This window comes from Xiphophorus maculatus, chromosome 7, assembly GCF_002775205.1.
Source record: "Xiphophorus maculatus strain JP 163 A chromosome 7, X_maculatus-5.0-male, whole genome shotgun sequence".
Classification (NCBI taxonomy): domain Eukaryota; kingdom Metazoa; phylum Chordata; class Actinopteri; order Cyprinodontiformes; family Poeciliidae; genus Xiphophorus; species Xiphophorus maculatus.
Genome location: NC_036449.1, coordinates 7,186,910 through 7,205,105, shown reverse-complemented (window position 1 = coordinate 7,205,105; position 18,196 = coordinate 7,186,910). Strand labels below are relative to the sequence as shown.

General features: G+C 40.9%; 2 protein-coding genes across 8 annotated transcripts in view; both read left to right on the top strand.

The window, feature by feature from the left end:
* The first annotated feature begins 1,502 nt into the window (after positions 1-1,502).
* On the top strand, positions 1,503-14,957 carry lonrf2 (LON peptidase N-terminal domain and ring finger 2). The gene is made up of 12 exons (XM_005812566.3): positions 1,503-3,054; positions 6,744-6,862; positions 6,984-7,106; positions 7,206-7,361; positions 7,490-7,715; positions 8,630-8,729; positions 8,888-9,002; positions 9,715-9,836; positions 10,271-10,457; positions 10,567-10,701; positions 10,918-11,067; positions 12,050-14,957. Exons 1-12 carry the CDS (start codon positions 2,325-2,327, stop codon positions 12,206-12,208), a joined length of 2,322 nt encoding a protein of 773 aa, XP_005812623.1. The 5' UTR covers positions 1,503-2,324; the 3' UTR covers positions 12,209-14,957.
* Positions 14,958-17,722: 2,765 nt separating this feature from the next.
* LOC102222986 (mitogen-activated protein kinase kinase kinase kinase 4-like) overlaps positions 17,723-18,196 on the top strand; it is a 104,228-nt gene continuing 103,754 nt past the window's right edge. For 3 of the 7 annotated variants that reach the window (XM_023337104.1, XM_023337106.1, XM_023337107.1), the window contains exon 1: positions 17,725-18,176. In XM_023337104.1, the coding sequence (XP_023192872.1) occupies positions 18,120-18,176 (57 nt within the window). In that variant the 5' untranslated portion in view covers positions 17,725-18,119. Of the gene's footprint in view, positions 18,177-18,196 lie in introns of all 7 variants that reach the window. The other 4 variants (XM_023337102.1, XM_023337101.1, XM_023337103.1 and 1 more) reach the window with 2 other exon arrangements.

The following is an 18,196-nucleotide window of genomic DNA, read 5'->3' as shown; positions in this document are numbered from 1 at the left end:
GTTACCCACACTAAAATGAAGTATTCTCCACTATTCTCCTTTGAACTGTCCGACCCTTTAGACCAGCGTTTCCCATCCCTGGTCCTCAAGGCGCATTGCTCTGCATGTTTTAGATGTTCCCCTGCTTCAGCAAGCCTGATTTCAATTGATGGCTGATCAACAGGCTTTTACTGAGCAGCAGCCACCTGAATCAGGTGTGTTAAATCAGGGAAACATCTGAGGGCCAGGGTTGGGAAACGCTGCTTTAGAGTCAAGGCTGAAGAATAAAGATTTTCCTAGAAACTCTTTGATTGCACAGTCAGCTAAAACCAGAGTTTTGCGTGTGCGAAGTTTAAAATGAGAACTAATTCAGGACATCGTGTTTAGCCTGTTGTGCAAATCATTTCTAACTCTGGGAGGAATGGCAAATGCTTTACTTCGCAGCAGATCACAAAAACTGGACCACTGCACATATTCAGTGACAACTTTAGTCTATTTTGAGGAATTGGGACAAGTCCCTTATAAGGACTTTATTTATATACATATATAAAATGTTGTCTGGTGTACTGATTCTGTCCATTTAACGATCTGGACTCTTCAGAAATGGCTATTAGATAGAAGTTTAAAATTTGTGGAATCTTTAAATATTTAGTCAAATTAAAATGAGCAGATTATATTTACCAATGAGTGTCTTTCCAATCAGATATTTTACAGCAGGCTGAAAATAACACAAAAATTAAAATAATTTAGTATTTTAAAGTAACTAAGTATCCAAAGATTAGGTACAAGCAGTCGTATGCAATGTCAAAACATAATGTCTATTTATCTATCTATCTATCTGTCTGTCTGTCAACTTGTTTGAAAGATGTGCTGGGTAATATAAATCCACAATGTGTGTTGTACATTAAAATATTTAACTCTTAAATTATTTAACTGTGTTTTGTAAACTGATAAATAACACAGTATTATAGAAGCATTTATTTATCTAAAGCATAAATGTAATAGTCATTTCAACAAATATTAACTTGACATGTATTGAATTGTGGCACTTTTTGTACTCCATACTTGGGTCACAACTATTTTGGTAACTAGTTTCTGTGGTTTTGAAAACTTTCAGGGCTTTGATCATTTTTCTTTAAAGCCAGAACCACGATATGTCTTCAGCTTTTTCACAACAAAATAAGAACTGACGCTGCGCTTACATAAAACATTACATAAAACAATGAATCAACCCCACAACCAGAACAACTGTGTCCCTGATTCAAGGGGCGAACTGCGTGAACCACAGCAAACACGACGCTTTCTCCTGGTTTGCACAGAAGTGTCGTGCTGTAAAATCACGCGTGGAACCGCTCCACACCAAATAACTGCGAACTTATTCTGCCAAACCCCAAAACAAGCCATTCACTGCTGTCAGCGAGGGGTTATACAATATTATGAAGTTATATAAGTGAGCCACATAACGAGCCAATAGGAACGCTTCTCGCGCGTCACGTGGTGTCTTGCCCCTGCTTCGGCGAATTGTATATGAAATCCAAAGCAGCTTTAGCTGCCGGACACAGTTAGCGAGCAGACAAGACGGTTCTCCTCGGCGGAACCTTTGGTTTAACTCGTGTTTTTTCGGTTTTTCGCCGAGAGCTGTGATTACCGGAGTCGTTAACGGACAAGGATTTGGGAATATTGTGTCTGACAGAGTTCGTTTGAGGAGTTCGGCGAGCGGTAAAGGAGCAGTCGGTGTTAGCTAATCTACGTTAGCTAAAGCTCCCTGGCTGTCTTATATAAACACAGCAGGCTCGTAGATCTGCAGCTAATGTTTATTGAATTCAAACTGATTTTGTTCAGGTAACTCAATTATCGGACATGACTTTGATATTCAACTATTAGTTACTTTTTGTGCTCGTGACCAGGTGCTGAATAAGTTTTTCCACTTCGGTTCAGCTTAAAGGATTTAGTAACAAAACACCTCTGGGGCAAATTTAATGCCCCTTAAAAGTGCGATTTTTCTTTTTAGTAGTGGGTAGCATAATTGAGATGGAGTGGTTAAAGAGTGCTCTTTCTGAGAAACCGTAGCCTGTACTCTAATTTATTGTTATATTTTTGGGGGATTTTTAAAAAAAATTTTTTATGTCACATAGATTGAAAAAAGCCTCAACCTTGCTCCAATGGCCGTCATTGCGAGGCAGTCGGAGTGGCGGTCTGTTTTAGGATCAAAACTTTTAAATGAACATTTTGGGAACAAGGTGAAATATAATAGTAGAGAACTTTATCTGCTTTGCTCAGACCAACATTGAGCGTCTTGTGTGTGTATATATATATATATATTTAAATCACTGTGAGGAGAGAAGATGGAGACGGGAGTTCTGCCTCACCAGGGCGACCTGCTCCTCCACCCGCTCTCCAACCCTGGAGCCGCGGGGCTCTGCCCCGAAATGCTTGAGGTGGCCGAGGAGGCCAGCCGGGCTGGGGACTTTAACCTGGCCGTAGAGATCTACAGCTCCCAGCTCGCAGACCTCCAGCAGCCGGACCGGGGCTTGTGTCTGCGGAAGGGCGACTCTCTCGCCCGCGCCGGGCGGATATCAGAAGCGCTGGAGGCGTACTGCACGGCGGCCAACCTGGGCAAGCTGCGCCCGGAGGAGCTACTCGTCCTGGTGGATACCATCGCCCGGACGCTCCGCGGGAAAGAGCTGGGCCTTCCCGTGACCCTAAACGGGCAGACTAAAAGCGACGGCGGACAGGACGGGGCTCATAACGACGGGGAATGCGAAGAAGACGAAGCGCTGGATTTGTTTTCCTGTCGCCTCTGCAAGTGTCTGCTGCAAGAGCCCGCGACTTTGGAGTGCGGCCACACTTTCTGTAAGCGCTGCGTGGAGGACGACGCCGTCAAATATTGCATAAGCTGTAAACAGAAGCCGAGCAAAGGCGACCGGAGAGTTAACGTCGTCCTCAGCGGCCTGCTGGACAAACTGTTTGAAACTGAGAGCAAAGCCAGGAAAATGTGGATCGAGGGGGAAGTTTTGTGGAGTAAACAGAACCTGGCGGACGCCTTGGAGCGGTATAACGCAGCAGTAGATTTAGGTAAGTGTACAACTTTTTCTCTCTCTCTTTTTTTTTTTTTTTGCATGTATACCTTGCAATAAAAGCTGAAGTGACCTACTTTTAGTGCAACTTCCTCGTGTCAACGATAGTTGGCGCCCTTCTGCTGGTTCGTTATGTGACGCACTGTCCTTCGTTACCTAAGTAGCACGAGTCTCATAATGCTCATCAGGCCCTCATTCATATCATATCTTCTATTTTTAGAAGATAGGCTTTTTTTTATTGATGCCAGTTACTTAGTTATCCTACTTACCCTTTACAAAACGTCATTATACCACTTTTCACCTGGTCTTGTAGCAAATGTGACTTTATTTTTGGTTATGAGAGACAAAAAAAAAAAGTCAGCCTCACTGCTCTCTTGTAGGAGTGTTTCACAAGCTGTGTTGGATAACAGCTAGAAAACAGCTTTCATAACATGTAAATGCTGCACCTTCTTATCGAAATAACTTTACAGATATGTGCTGTATGCTGTTCATTTTCAGCATTGTTGTTGTTTTGTTTTTTAAATAATTTGTAAAGCTGCTGAGCCAAAATGCAGAATGTTCTCCTATGTTCTGGCATTATATAAAGAGTGCCAGTATGCCTCGGTAACCACAGGCCCGGGCGGGGCTCACGTTGCACAATTTGAATAGCCAGAGAAAATCTGAGCTGAAACCCTCCCTACATCTGGCCTATATATATATATATATATATGTTAAAATTATTGATTTTTTCAACAGTTTTCCCTCTTAGGTGCCTGGAGTTGAAGCCTAAAATGAATGTCTTCCAGCTCTGTGTTGGCACTACTGCAGATATTTTCCTCTCCGTATCAATATTGATTCATGCCTTCTGTGTTATGAAGACCTCTGGGTGACAGAAGGATGGAGTGCGTTCACAGTGTTGTCACTGCCAGTTTCTGTTTTCCCAATACAGACAGCAGGAGGCCTTCTGCTGTCTCATATAGCATGGGTGTAACTGTGCCAGACATAAAAATGCATCTTTTGCCTAAAGTATTCCTTTTATTTGGGCTATTTATACCTCTTTAACAGAGACTGTACGTTGGTAGGAAAGGAAATGGACTTCAGAGGAAGTAAAAGTAGTAGGAATGGGCCAGTGTGCGATTCTCACACTTTGATAACCCAAATAATATTTGCGAAATTCTAACAATAAAATCTCAAATGTTTTTTTGTTTGTTTGTTAGTTTTTAAGTGAAAGCTATGATATATTAAATGGATATCTTGATACAGCAGTTGGCTCATTTCTTGTAGGCAATGAGAGGTGTATTATAAGCCTGGTGGGCCACCAGGCTTTTCTTGTGCCTCCACCAGGCTAAGCATGGCTTATTTATTTGTTAATTTATTTATTTATTCAGTCTTTTTAAAATGTTTGCATTTTTTTAAGACCTTATAGTTGGTGTTAATCTTCAAACCTTCCAATAGCACAATTATCAGATGATATTTTCAAATTTCCTGTGAACTTTAAACATATTTTTTACTCAAAAACACGACAAGCTGCTAGATGAATGACTGCTCTAACACCCAACCACCGGATATAGTAGTCCTTTCTCTTCCCATTTCCTGTTTGGTAATAAAGATCAATTTGGCCTTAAAAATCTTAAAAAGAGATTGTACAGAAGAAGATGGCTTTCGTACAGAGCATTGCGTTTCTACATTATTCTTTTTCAACCCTTTTTACCATGTTTACAGACTGTTTTATATTTCCGTCGTCATGCTGCGCTTGCTTCTCTTTGAATAATGCCTTTTAACCTGTGACTGCCTCAGTGAGTCAGCTGCTTGTAGTCGAAGACATCAGACCTCTTGTAATAATAGACCTTTGAGGTGTAATTTTATCAAAAGCATCGCTTTTAAGAAGCTTCAGATCTTCTCTTGAATCTAGGTAGCATAAAAAGATTTGATTGTAATTTTATCCATAAAAGGTCATGCTTGTGCAAACAGGAAATGGACTGCCCCCCGGAAGAAGGTGATAATGTAATGTAATGTACTCTAAATCATAGATAAGGATTTATCACTTGGAGGGGGTGAGTGCATCCATTTGTTAGTGATCATAAAAAGAATTTATGGCTTAAAAAAAAAAAAAATTGAATCCTTGTTCCTGGTGCTAATAAAATTCTAGCTGTGTCAACATGGGGTTTGTTTTTAGAAGCGCAGTCCATTGTGTCGTCGCTGCATTGTCATGTGGCGGTGTTGTGAGAGCAGCCTACTAGCCGCTGCTATGTTAAGGAAACCTCAGACTGCTGTGCTATTAATAAAAAGGAGTCGCTCAATAGAACGACAAGCAAACCAAATTGAACTTGACATGTTAGCAAGATAAAGTTTATTTTTTACACCACCAACGTTGTGGCGGGACTCTGCTGATCGGTGCCATCCGATCATTTAACTCGACACTGAATGGGTCACAATTGTAACGCGATGCGTTCCACTCTGAGCAGCTCTTGGCTGAATATCTAGGTTACTCTAAAATCCACGATCTGCGTTTCCGGTGGCCACCATCTTATGCTAGCCTCGGTTGTTGGAGAGTGATTGGTTGAAGCCTTAAATCGGAGCTACTTGAGCATCCCGATGGCAGGGATGTAGATATTTCAGTTTGCGTATCAATATTGATTCATTCCTTCTGTCTGCTTTGCGTGACAGAAGGAAGCTTTGTCACCTCAAGCCTCTGTTTCCCCAGTACAGGCAGCAGGAGGCCTTTTGGTGTCGCATGTAGCCTGGGTGGAACTGTGTTATAAGCGCTTCATATAATTAATACCTTCATGAGGAAAGTCTATTACGCGGAAATATTGAAGCAACATCAGATGGGAAGCTAAACGCTGACCAGGTTGGCTAATTGGCTACAAAATGACCAATACAAGAAAAACAAATCAGCGTTTTAGAGAGGCCACCAAAGCTTTGACCTTTGCCCCAAATTAATTGGCAGAGATAAAATAAGGTGTTTGAGTGCAAGGCCGCTTCCAAGCCTGACTCACTCACACCAGTTGTGTTTGGAGGAGGGAGGGAAATGGGCCAAAATTCCTGGAAATTATTGAGGTGTTTGTCAGAGAATACCCCAAACATTGACACGAGTCACACAGTTCAACTGAATGAATCTAACACTAAAGAGAAGTGTGTGAGCTTTTGACTTTGAAGGAAGCGTTTATGCACACTGGTATGTAGCCTCTCTGCTTTCAGCTGTGTACAAGAGGAAGTACAGTATCAATCAGATGTTGTTTGTTGTTCCAAAATACGTGTAGTCACTTTTTATTTGGGACACGTGAATTCTTCTGTCTGCACGCATCATAAACTAATTCAGCAGAGTCACTACATGCCGAGCCAGTTGTTCACCAGCTATTCTGGTTTTAGAATAGAAGTACCTGTATCTGAGCACAGATGGTTAACAACACAAATGTTAAATCTTTTGAATTCAGCTCTTAAAGTGGTACCATAATCAGATTGATCCTACATAATATTAGGTTGATTTTATTCCGCGTATTTCTTTTTTTAAAAGAGGGCGAATGTTATTTACTTTGACTCAGATATTGTAATGGTCTGTACACAATGTCCCAAGCTGGTGACGCTCCACTTTGTCGCTTTATTGCCTCACTTGTCTGACCTAGAAAAAAGGTTTATCCCATGGAACGCTGTCTGACATTGCTCTGTGTTTTGTTTTTTTGTCTTTTTTTATTCCTGTGTCTACAGCGCCCTCTTCAGGCAGCCTGCTATGTCAACGGGCTGAACTGCACATGGAGATGAGGAACTTCAACCAGGCGGTGCAGGATGCCAACAGTCTGTGCAGGTTAAAACCGCTATGGACAAAGGTGAGTTTCCATTTCGTAATTGATGTCGATGACACAGTTGGGTGCATAAAGAGCTTTTTTGTCCAGGTGTGGATAAGTATGAAAAGTGTTGCAGTAGCTGAATTTTTCTTGTGCGTTTCAGGCTCACTGCCTTAAAGCCACGGCGTTGAGTAAAGCCGACCGGAACGACGAGGCCTTGCAGGAATACCTCCTATGTCTGGCGCTGAAGCCGGACTGGACCAAAGTGAAGCTGGAGGCTCAGAAGGTCAGACAAACGACTTAATAGCAACAAAGCAGCTGGTCGCCGTTCGTCTCATCCCACCTAACTGATTGAGTTGCTTCGGTTTTGTTTGCGTGTTTGCAGGTGCTCAGCGCAGTGTTCTCCTCCGTGTTCGAGAACGAGGACATGCCCACGCCGCTGCACCCCCTGCAGGGCGGGCTGGCCACCCGCCTGATCAAACCCCCCGCCCTGCTCCAGTCGCTGAGGCCGCTGACACAGAAACCAGGCTGCTCCTCGCAGGTTAATGCGCGCACAGTGCAGCCGTCGACACATTTCCGTTTCTTTTAAAATCCTGCACATTTACGTCTCAGTTTGACACGAGGACACTTAAACTCACTCTGCAGCTTCTCATTCTGCCTCATTTGCAGGATTCAGAGTTCAGCGTAGCAAAAAGCTCCCCTGTGGACGGACCGTCTTCCGAGCTTTCTCCCATGTCTCCCGCTAAGTCGGACCTGGCAGCAGGGGAAGGTAGCTCCAAAAGTCTGGCGAACATTTTGGCTTCACTGCCGGCGCCCCACGGAGGCCTGAAAAGGAAGCACAGCGGCGACGGAGCCGCCGCACCTTTCAACCCTCCGTCCAAGCTCTCCAAACCTGGTAGGAGAAAATCCCATGGCAACCTGACAGAGGCCTGTCACCATAACAAGTTTTACTGGGTGATAAATTGTCTTATTATTCTTGATAAATGATAATGTTTTGAGACCAATTTCAAGTAATATATTGAGAGTGGCATAATAATGCAAGTTCATCCTCTAAAAAGACCAATGCTTTTTAATTTTGTAAAGGACGCTTAATACTGGAATGGGAAGATACTTTAAATATTCAAAATAAATCATAACAACCAAAAACGAGCAAAAAATAAATAAATATATATATATACATATATACACAACCAAAGCCATAAATGAAATGGATCAACAAAACTGCCCTCCAAAAAATATTAATCAGGAGGAGGAAAATGATCTAGTTCACTTTAAACTTATTCGATTAATTACTTATTGTGACATTCTCAACCTGATGCAACATATTTGCTTTTACACACATGTTCTGCTTCATAAGGATGGGATTTATTTAGAAGTTTAGAATGAAATAACGAAATAATTAAACTAAAAAGAATTTAGTAGGTGGTTTTATCAACTTGACAGATGTGTCATTTTGTCCAGTTTGGTCATCTCAAGCTGTAAACAAGCCCCCCCCCCCCCAAAAAAAAACAGAGAAACTGTTATGTCGGAGCGCCCTCTTGTGGCTTCTTATATGAACTGCATTCATTGGATTTTCAGATAAAAGATGCTGCTTTTTGCGGCTTTTAAATGTGCAGTAACGTGTTTCCTTTCATTGGATCCAACAGTTTAAGCTTGAATGTAACTAAGTGGAGAAAACGCTTCACATTTTAGAGAACCAAGCAGGAGCAGTGCTATGAAAAACTGTTGCACATGTATTATGGTGCACTAAGACACCAGAGGACATTTTGTCTTTAAAAAAAAAAAACGATCATTGTTGTTTTTCTCCAGACGATGTAAAGGCGTTTCAGACGGCTTCAGTTTGCGGAGGCAGAGTGGTTCCTGTTGATTTACTGGACAGTGGAGACCTGGAGTGTTCACTCTGCATGAGGTTAGTACAGTTTACTTTTCATCATATGCTGCAAATTTAACAATGAGATGCAAAGATTTTTTCTTTAGCTTCAAACAGGCAAATAGAGTGGACAGTTTTGCCAGTTGAAGGTTAACTGTTTGCTTTTCTTTTTTTTTATCTTCTGCATTGTGCTTCAGATTGTTCTACGAGCCTGTGGCTACTCCCTGTGGTCACACCTTCTGCCTCAAATGTCTGGAGCGCTGTTTGGACCACAACCCCAACTGCCCTCTGTGCAAGGAGAATCTGTCTGAGGTACACAGCTGAGCTACGCTGAACGGAAAACTAGCATCAGCTGCAGATGGTGCTGTGCAGCTTGAAAAAATGTGGGATTTAAAAAAAAATCCTGTCTTTCCAGAACTAATTTCTCTTTCTTTCGCTTTAGTTTTTTTTTATTTTACCCTTTGTGTCTTTCTTACCTGCTCCTTCTTTTTTAATTTTTCTTAGTTTTGCTCTTTTTCTTTTGCTCTTACTTTCTTTTACTCTGTTTTTTGTTCACTCTGTTTTCCACTCATTTGTTCTTTAATTCTTTTCTTTCTTTCAGTCTTTTGCTTTTTTGTTCTTTCTTTTGCTTCACGTCTTTTTTGCCCTTTCTTCCTTTTTTTCTTTTTTCCATCATTTATATTTAAAAAAAAATTTGTTCTTTTACTCTTATTTTTCTTTCGCTCTTTTTTTTCACTCTTGCTTATTTGCTTATTCGCTTTCCTTCTGTTTTGCTTTCTTTTTCTTTTTTCTCTTTCCCTCTTTCTCCTTTCTCTTTGTTTTATTGTTCTCTCTTTTTTTCTTCCTCCCTTCTCACTCATACATTTCTAGTGAACCTCAGTATTTTGTATTTGAAATTCAGAGCTCTGAAAAAGACGTAATTTCATAAAACCTTTGCAGCCATCCTGTCTAAGGGAATGAACAAAAGTATGAAACTATGATCTTGGTATGGAAGGAGTAACATGTTCTCTGTGTTTTGTTACAGTTTCTTGCTAGCAGAGGTTACAAGAAGACCTTTCTGATGGAGGAAGTCCTACAGCGTTACCTTGGAGACGAGCTGGCAGAGCGGAAGAAAATCCATGAGGAGGAAATGAAGGAGCTGTCTAAGTTAGTTTTCCACAAATCACAAACACCTGAAAGCATGAAAGGGTTAATATATGTAGTTAATTCAATTTGAGAACAGCAGCTTGGAGAAAAAATGTTAAAGTTTAAAGATGATCATTCTTTGTCTTTGCATTGGTATTGATCCAAACATTGTATCCTGGCAACCAAAGCACACCCAGGCTATAGGTTGCAAACTTTCCAATCAGTAAACAATGTTCTTCCTGACAAGAATTACAAAGGAGGAATATTAGAAACTCTTTTTCTTCGTTTTGTTTTTCAATCTACGTGAGCTCCCTAAAAATAAACTTGCATAGTTGTTGATTCCCTGCAACTGTCTTTGGTTTTAAATGGAGCCTTTACAAGATTTTTAAACCTTTGGGACTAAAACCAAAATCTGCATTTAGTGGTAATCATTTCTTGTGTATTGTGTTTTGCAGTTTGAACCAGGAAGTGCCCATCTTTGTGTGCACCATGGCCTTCCCCACCATCCCCTGCCCGCTTCACGTCTTTGAGCCGCGCTACCGCCTCATGATTCGCCGCTCCATGGAGACGGGCACCAAGCAGTTCGGCATGTGCATCGCCGACGAGCTCAAGGGCTTCGCCGACTACGGCTGCATGCTGGAGGTCGGTGGACAGCTTTTCCCAAAAAATCCATCTCCAAAATCCTGTTCACTTTGCAGACTCTCCTCATACTTCACGCGACGCAGACTTGATTGGTTGGACTGTTTTGCAGGTGCGCGACGTCAAGTTCTTTCCCGACGGCCGCTCTGTGGTCGACACTATCGGAGTTTCTCGGTTCAAGGTCCTCAGCCACGGACAGAGAGACGGCTACAACACCGCTAAGATCGAGTACCTGGAGGACAGGAAGGTGAGCTCTCTGATCATTTCTGGAGTAGTTCTGATCTCACACTTCAAAATCTCAATAGAAGCTTCTTTTTTTTTTTAAAGTCGAGAAAACGCGCGCTTTTTAGATGATCTGTAGATCGGTTTATGTTTAAACAAATCCACTTTTTAATCAGTAATTGTCCAAGTGATGTTTGTTCTGTTGCTCTATATGAAAATGAAAAACTGTCTCTTTAATCAGGTTGAGGGGGAGGAGCTGGTGGAGCTTCTGAAGCTGCACGACTCTGTGTACGATCAGGCCAACAACTGGTTCACGTCGCTGAAGGACAACATGAAGAGTCAGATCCTCAGCCACTTTGGACATCTTCCCAGTAAAGATCCGGACCCACAGGTTGGGAAAACCTTCTAATTATGCCTTTTCCACTCGAACAGAGCTGTATGTTACTGGTTTTAATGGACTACACTGCAAAAACACAAGTCATTTTGGTCTAGTTTCTAGCTTGAAAAACGACCAAACTAGCTTAAAAGTAGCCTACTCAGTGTTTTAAAAACGTTTTACTGATCAAAAAAAGAAAAGTCTGCTTGATAAGTTGTAATGCAAACTGTTGTCCTCAGATTTTTTTTATTATTTTAAAAATAGAAAAACATGCCTCAATTTTTTTTTGTTCACTTATGCACTACTTTTTGATTGACCCCCCCCCCCCCCTCCCCCCAAAAATGCAAAATAAAAATAAAAGGGCTTTGAATACTTCTGCTCATGATGCATACCTGTTGAGAACTGAGGTATTTAATAAAGACGCACCAATTCAATATTAGTATATTGGACCAATATTTTTTTTTCAATATCGCTTCTGATATTGAAAAAATTCTAGATTAGATATTGGTGACAATGTGCCCGATCCATGAGAGCGGATCTATTCAGTCTAATTCTACGCTTTGTGCTCTGGGTGACATCATGCTTTATTATTAATTTGACATTATATGTAGAATTCCTGATTGCACTCTCTGAAACATTTGAAAGGTTTGCTACAGGGTTTTTTTTTTTCTGCCTCAGTTTCTACATTGTTTATCTAACATTGGTTGCTACACTCCTAACAAATTAAAGCTGAACAAATTAGATTTGTGTTGCTTTTACATGCTACGACCAAACGTGTGAAGCCTCAATTGTGTTGTTCTGGTGCAGAGTTATCAAATAAATTAGCAATTCAGTACATTTATGTCGGCGTTTTTAAAAAGAAACTTTTAAAGTCAGTTGAGCACCGGTTTTCAGTATCGAATCGGCCGATACTGGACCTCCGATATCGGTAATGGAAGCGGATCGGTGCGTCCCCAGCATTTAACGGTGTCTGTGTTTGGCTTTGTTCCCCTTCCAGGCGGTTCCCGAAGGCCCGGCCTGGTGCTGGTGGCTCCTCGCCGTCCTTCCGCTGGAGAACCGAGCCCAGCTCACCATCCTGGCCATGAACTCCCTCAAGGACCGCCTCATCGCCATCCGAAGGGTCCTCATCTTCGTCACCCGCAAGAGGCCGCGGTGATTCGGCCTCGTTTCGACCAGCTCGGGCGTCTATGCAGTTCAGAAGTCTGACTTCCCTTCACGCCGTCGCCGTTTGACTCCACCCGTTTACTTTTCGGTTCGCTTTTTTTAGTCCCGAGTCGGTCCACTCTGAGATGTTGATGACCATGTAGCCCTTCAGAGCACATCTTTCTGCGGATGGCATCAGGTTCGTTGTGGGGGGGAAAAAAAACAAAAAAACTTGAGTCATCATCACATCGTTTTTGTAAGGATGTGCCAGACATTTTCATTGAATTAACAACTTGCAGAAACATCGAAAGCAAAGCAGCTTCAGGATGAATAACGATTCCCCTGCTTCCGCACACTAAGCAGTACTCACCAGAGAGGGGAACAGGAGACGGCCCACTACAGAAATGTGCTGAAAAATTGTGCAAAAACAGGTTTTTTTTGTATAACAACATATATGATGAATGTACTGAACGTTTTCCTCCTTTTCCCATTCCCCCCCTCCCGCCTTACTAACTTTAGCAAAATACGTTCAACAAATTTCCTTGTAGAAGAACCAGCAACTGCTCCCTCACTTTAAGTATTCCTGACCGAGCCAAAACCAGGCCAGGTGTTTGGCGTGTAGCTGAGGACGATGTCATGACGACAGACGCACCGAGCCAAATTCTGTTGCCAGTTTTCACTTTTGGTCAAACTTCTTATACTGTTTTTACAGACTCAGATATAGAACTAACAGCATTAAGGTATTTTTTCTCGCCTTGCTGCAGGAGGCAGCTTTACGTTGTGTGTGTGTGTGTGGGCGTGTGTGTGTGAGAGTGTGTAAGAGAAAGTGTGCACAGTTGCCTGGAAGCGGGATTTCCAAGATGTATTCCAAATCCAGCCTGTTTCAAGTCGGAGTGTAAAAGCTCTGAATAATGAAACTAAGGGTGCACCGATCACGATTTTGGCCAGTACCGATTATTTCATTTTTTAAATCTTTTTTTAAAAAAAATTTAACTGATGCCGTCATTGAACCAAAGACGAGACTGTCACAGAATCTTCAGTTCACTATTAAATATCTTCTGACAATTTTGACTTCATTTTCCTTTTTTTGTTCCCCAATTTCTTTTTTTTTTACTTTACCGCTAACTACTTGAGACTTCTTCTCTCTGTGACGACGTCCACACCGAAGAGCGCTGACGGTAGCGCTACTTGGCATGTAGGGTTTTATGCAAGGTGCGTTCAGAGATCGAAAAAAAGAACAGATTTCTGAGTTTCCTACCAGCCAGGACCAATAACATTTAAAAAAAAAAATCAAAAAATCCAGCAATTCTTTCACCAGGCAATTCCTCGGTGCGTCTCTCGTCACGGCAGCTGTCGTGGGCGAGGATGTGATTCAGCTCAACGTTGAAGTGCAAACTTTAGACTACAGCGTGCAAATGCGTGTTTAATCCTGGTTTGAACAGATCAAAGAACTTGCGTTCTTGCAAAACTGCAAACTGTGGTTGCAGTAATGGAAAGACTGATAGAAACTCATCCAGACGTTGCTGAAGTGGCACATTGTGTCCCATTGTAGCAGACCGCTGGGACAAAACAGACGTAGTTTTAGGTTGTAAGTGTACTCTTCTGTTTGTGTCTCTCTGCTCTGCCTGTAGCCGGGTGTCGGTGTGTATAATTTGGGTGAATTATATGTATATCAATGTAATTCAGAGGCCTTTTTAATGTCTCCAAGGAACAACTTCATCGTCTTCTTTCTCTTTTACTGTCTGTAATATTAACTTGCACACAATAATAATGCAATTCCCACCCCACGGGGGTTTCCTTGTAAACAATAAGACTTATTTATATTTAAGCAACCTTGAAAACTGTTTTTTATTATTATTATTATTTATAATTCGGCATCATTTAATTTTTTTTTTTTTTTTTTGCTTCTTCAGACATTTGCTTTGGGGGGAAAAAAACAACTCACCATTATGGCCCAATTTCTACCTTAGTTTTTTATTATTATTATTATTTAATTGAAGAAGCAAACGTTATTCCTTTGTTCAGTCGTGCAATTTACACCACCTCTTGGACATTGATGAAAGGAAAAAAAAAAAAGCATAAAGATTCAGTTCAAAGTGAAGCTGCAGAGATCTTTTTGCGAAATACATTAAAAAAAAAAAAATTTTAAATCATGTCAGCGCCTTAATTTGAACTGGTTTTGTAAAGTTTCCCTCGCCGTACATATGCAGAATGGGGGTCCAAGTTAAATTTGCGTGGATTAACGCGTCCAAACGTCCCGCAGGGGGACGTTTTTGTAAGTGGTACCGTGTGGACATATTCATCTTGAGCTGCCCCCCCAGTTGTATTTGCACGCACAAGGAATACCATTGGGGTTTGTGCCAACGGTCTGAAACTCTTCCACTCATAAGGAATTATGAGTGGAAGAGTGGGACAAATATGTTACCCGAATTTACGAGTAACATATTTACTCGTAAATTCGGGGGGCGGACAAGAGGGTTCCTGGCTTATGTAAGCAATATGGTGTTAAAATGGCAGACTGGTGAGGTTTTAAATAAGAAACTTTAGAAACCGCAATGTACCTATCAAGTGGCACGTGCTGAGGCCGATCCATCTCGCGAGGTAGTTGCATTGTTAGTGTGCATTATTTCTCTACGTTGTTCTGTTCCTCCAAGAAGTCTGAGACTCCTGCGGTTTTCACAGCGTGCTGCGATTCTCTAGTATATTTGTAAAGGGAGCTCTTGTACCTATTTTTTATTGCAAATAAAAGAAACTCCATCAAATCTTGTTTTTGTGTTTATTTCATTTACAAAACGAGGGGCTATTAAAAAAAAGAGCAGGCGATTTTTTTTGGACCTTTTTAGACATGTTGGCTCCTGAAAAGCAGACAAACAATTTCAGAAAGTGTTATAGAAATATTATTTCTGGATCAAATTCTCTTGAGATCTTCTGGTAAATGAGTGCTGACTTAATCCATACGAGGTACGTCTGTTGCTAGGTTTTTGGGTTTTTTTTCTTTTTAGTAATGATCATCTTTGTTTACAATTACAAAGAAAAAAAAGAAACAGAACACAATATATTGTAATGTATGCCAAGGGTGTAGCTTTCAATAGTAAATACATTGGTATGAAAAATAAAAAGGATGGAAGATATTACAGACATGAAAAATTAAAAAAATTCAGAGATCTACAACATTCATATGTTAACAGCTTTTTTGTTCATACTCAGAAATAGTAGAGTTTGATTTCCTTAACCAAAACTGCAAAAAAAAAAAAAAAAAAAAGGTGAAGATGATGAAAATTTACATTTGTGAATATGAAATTTGCCAAATATAACAATTGGATTGATTGCCAGTCTTTTGTCTGCATTAGCATTCCTACAATGAAAGCCAAAAATAATATGCTCGTACCTCAGGGAACATTTTGTATCAATATTACAAGTTATAAAGTTATTACACTCTTTCCGACATTTTCTTGTGATGCAACAATTCCAGAATAAATCACTAATTGTTTCTGGATGCTCCTTGCAGAACTTTCAGTTGGGGCCTATTGTTTTAATAACATTATTTCTAAAGAGTTTACATATTTCATGAGCAACAGCATCAAACACAATATTCTACTCTTTAGAAGTTACAGCGAGGTTATACTTGAGTTTGAACTCATCGTAACTGAGTAAACGCCCATTTTTTGTTAAATAGCAAAGCCACCAGACGGATTTTATTGTCGAACCGTTTAGGATAAAATAAAAAATGTTATTTTTGTGAAGGATATATTGGTTATTCCAGATGAAGAATTTATGGGGAGAAAAACTATGTTTATAAATAAGTGCCCATGAAAGAAGTGCTTGTTTGTGAAGTGTAGAAAGTTTCACTGGTATTTTCTCTGCATTATAATTACAGAGGAGGAGGAGAGTCTGTTGCTAGGTGAATGTTAGAATTTACTTCCGCTATTCTTGTTCCGGTCTTCCACCGCAAGAGGGCAGTGTTTGCTAACTGGCGGCACGAACCGAGTGGCCGGTGAGTTCTTTAGAGCTTGAGCAGTGGTCACTGCTGACAAAACACCTTTTTGTTTTTTATGTTCCAAAAGAAATTAAATGTTCTACATTTAGAAAAAGTTAAAAGGTTCTGACGCTAACTTTCAAACGCCAACATTACAAACAGGAACAGGACTGCCTGCGCTAGTCTGAGCCAACTAACAAGTTAGCTGTGTGTGAGTTTATAGGTCTGGAGCACACTCTCTAATTAAGACGTCTGTCCAGCCTGAAATCCTAAACATATTCCAACTAATGATAGCACATAAACCCAGTAAGCTGCACCCAGTGTCTTTATGCTACAGCCATAGTTACATTTCATTGACCCAAACAAGCAGCAAAATCCTTCTTTTTCTCTCCATACACAAGCCACAAACTTTTGCCGGGAAAGATAGTTAATTTTGACAACAAAACTGGCCAAAGTTCCTCCACAGCACTGTAACAAAAATATAAACTCACCGGAAGGTAACACAAATGCTTGATTGTAGTTGTTTCCCCCCCCTCCGATAAAGAGAAACATCTTCATTTAAAAACTGCATTTTGCGTTTACTTGTGTGGTATGTGACTAATATTCAGAAATGGTTTGATGTTCTGTAAAATGTGTAAAAAGTGTGAAAAAACAGGCAAAAAAAGAAATAGAGAAACACATTTTTGTCACTGCAGTGTAACAAATTATATATATATATATATATATATATATATATATATATATATATATATATATATATATATATATATATATATATATATATATATATGTCTTGGTGAGACGAGTACACATTTAGTTCTATCGTTTTAACCAGCACTTCTTCTTCTGCAATTTGACTGCAATAACTTTTTATCCTGCTGGGAAAAAGGTTTGTCTCTCTCTCTTTCTCTTCTTCTTCTTCTTCTTCTTTCAGTGATGTGGGTGTGGGAACGTAGAACAGTTAGTCACGGCACAGAACACAGCGCATCTAGCAGCCTGTCCATAAAACTAACAAGTTGAATATTGTTCTGTAACAAACACGCAACTTGTTTTTGGGAGCAGCGACGGTTGTAAAGTGCAACAGCTGGTGGGGGGGAAAGGATCTGCCATCACGGTCCTTTGTGCACCTGGGATGCGACATCAGAGACAGGCAGCAGTGCAGCTTTATTTATCGTCCTTCTCAACATGAGGTCGACGAATTTCAAGCATTTCTTGTCAGGTGTATCAAGAAAATGTGTGAAAGTGTTGCTATGTACACGTTGTGTTCAAAATAATAGCAGGCCAACATCACCAACCACAGTTTTTGGTAGAAATTAAAGTTTGACATGGGAAATAATAATGAATAGGTTATCATTATTAACGTTATTATTATCATTATTTAATGTAAAAATGAAAAGATTCAACAACAACAATAATAATTATTATTATTTATGGATCATTTAAAGGTGATATGAATTAATCTACGGTAGCTGCAGAGCCCAAAAATCAAATTTTGCTCCGGCTCCCCTACAATTTTGGGTCGGCTCTGGCAAAGAGAATAATTTCCCGTCTCTCTCTCTGGGCTTCCACAAACCTTGGACTGTCCCCGTTTGGGGCGGCGATGGAAGACAGAGGGACAGAGAGACTTCTGGACCGAATGGGAGGGAGAGAGGGCGGAGAATCCCGGTAGAGAGACCCGCACGCAAACAGAGAGAGGGAGGGCAGGACGGGCAGGACTCCGAGTCCGGCAGGCCGTCAGCAGCGCAGGCTCTACGGTCGGTATGTAGCAGCGGAGGGAGCTGTCTGGGACTACAGAAGCAGAGGACAACGCTTTGAGTAGACTAAAACAGCCGTGGGATTTAATACGAAACGTGACGAGGATGAGACGCAATTCGTCCACTTGAAGGAAACCAAAAACACGCCGTTATTCCTCTGATTTATCACCGCTTCTTTTCGTCTTTTTGCGAAAATGGCGAACGACTCTCCGGCTAAGAGCCTGGTGGATATAGACCTGGCGTCGTTGAGGGTGAGTTTGTCTCGCGCTCG

What these genes read in the sequence shown, in the direction of transcription:
- lonrf2 (XM_005812566.3), top strand. Translation starts at nt 2,325, where the DNA reads ATGGAGACGGGAGTTCTGCCTCACCAGGGCGACCTGCTCCTCCACCCG. An exon ending in TAAAACCGCTATGGACAAAG is followed by an intron (nt 6,863 to 6,983) that starts GTGAGTTTCCAT and finishes TGTGCGTTTCAG; the next exon opens with GCTCACTGCCTTAAAGCCAC. An exon ending in GTCCAAGCTCTCCAAACCTG is followed by an intron (nt 7,716 to 8,629) that starts GTAGGAGAAAAT and finishes GTTTTTCTCCAG; the next exon opens with ACGATGTAAAGGCGTTTCAG.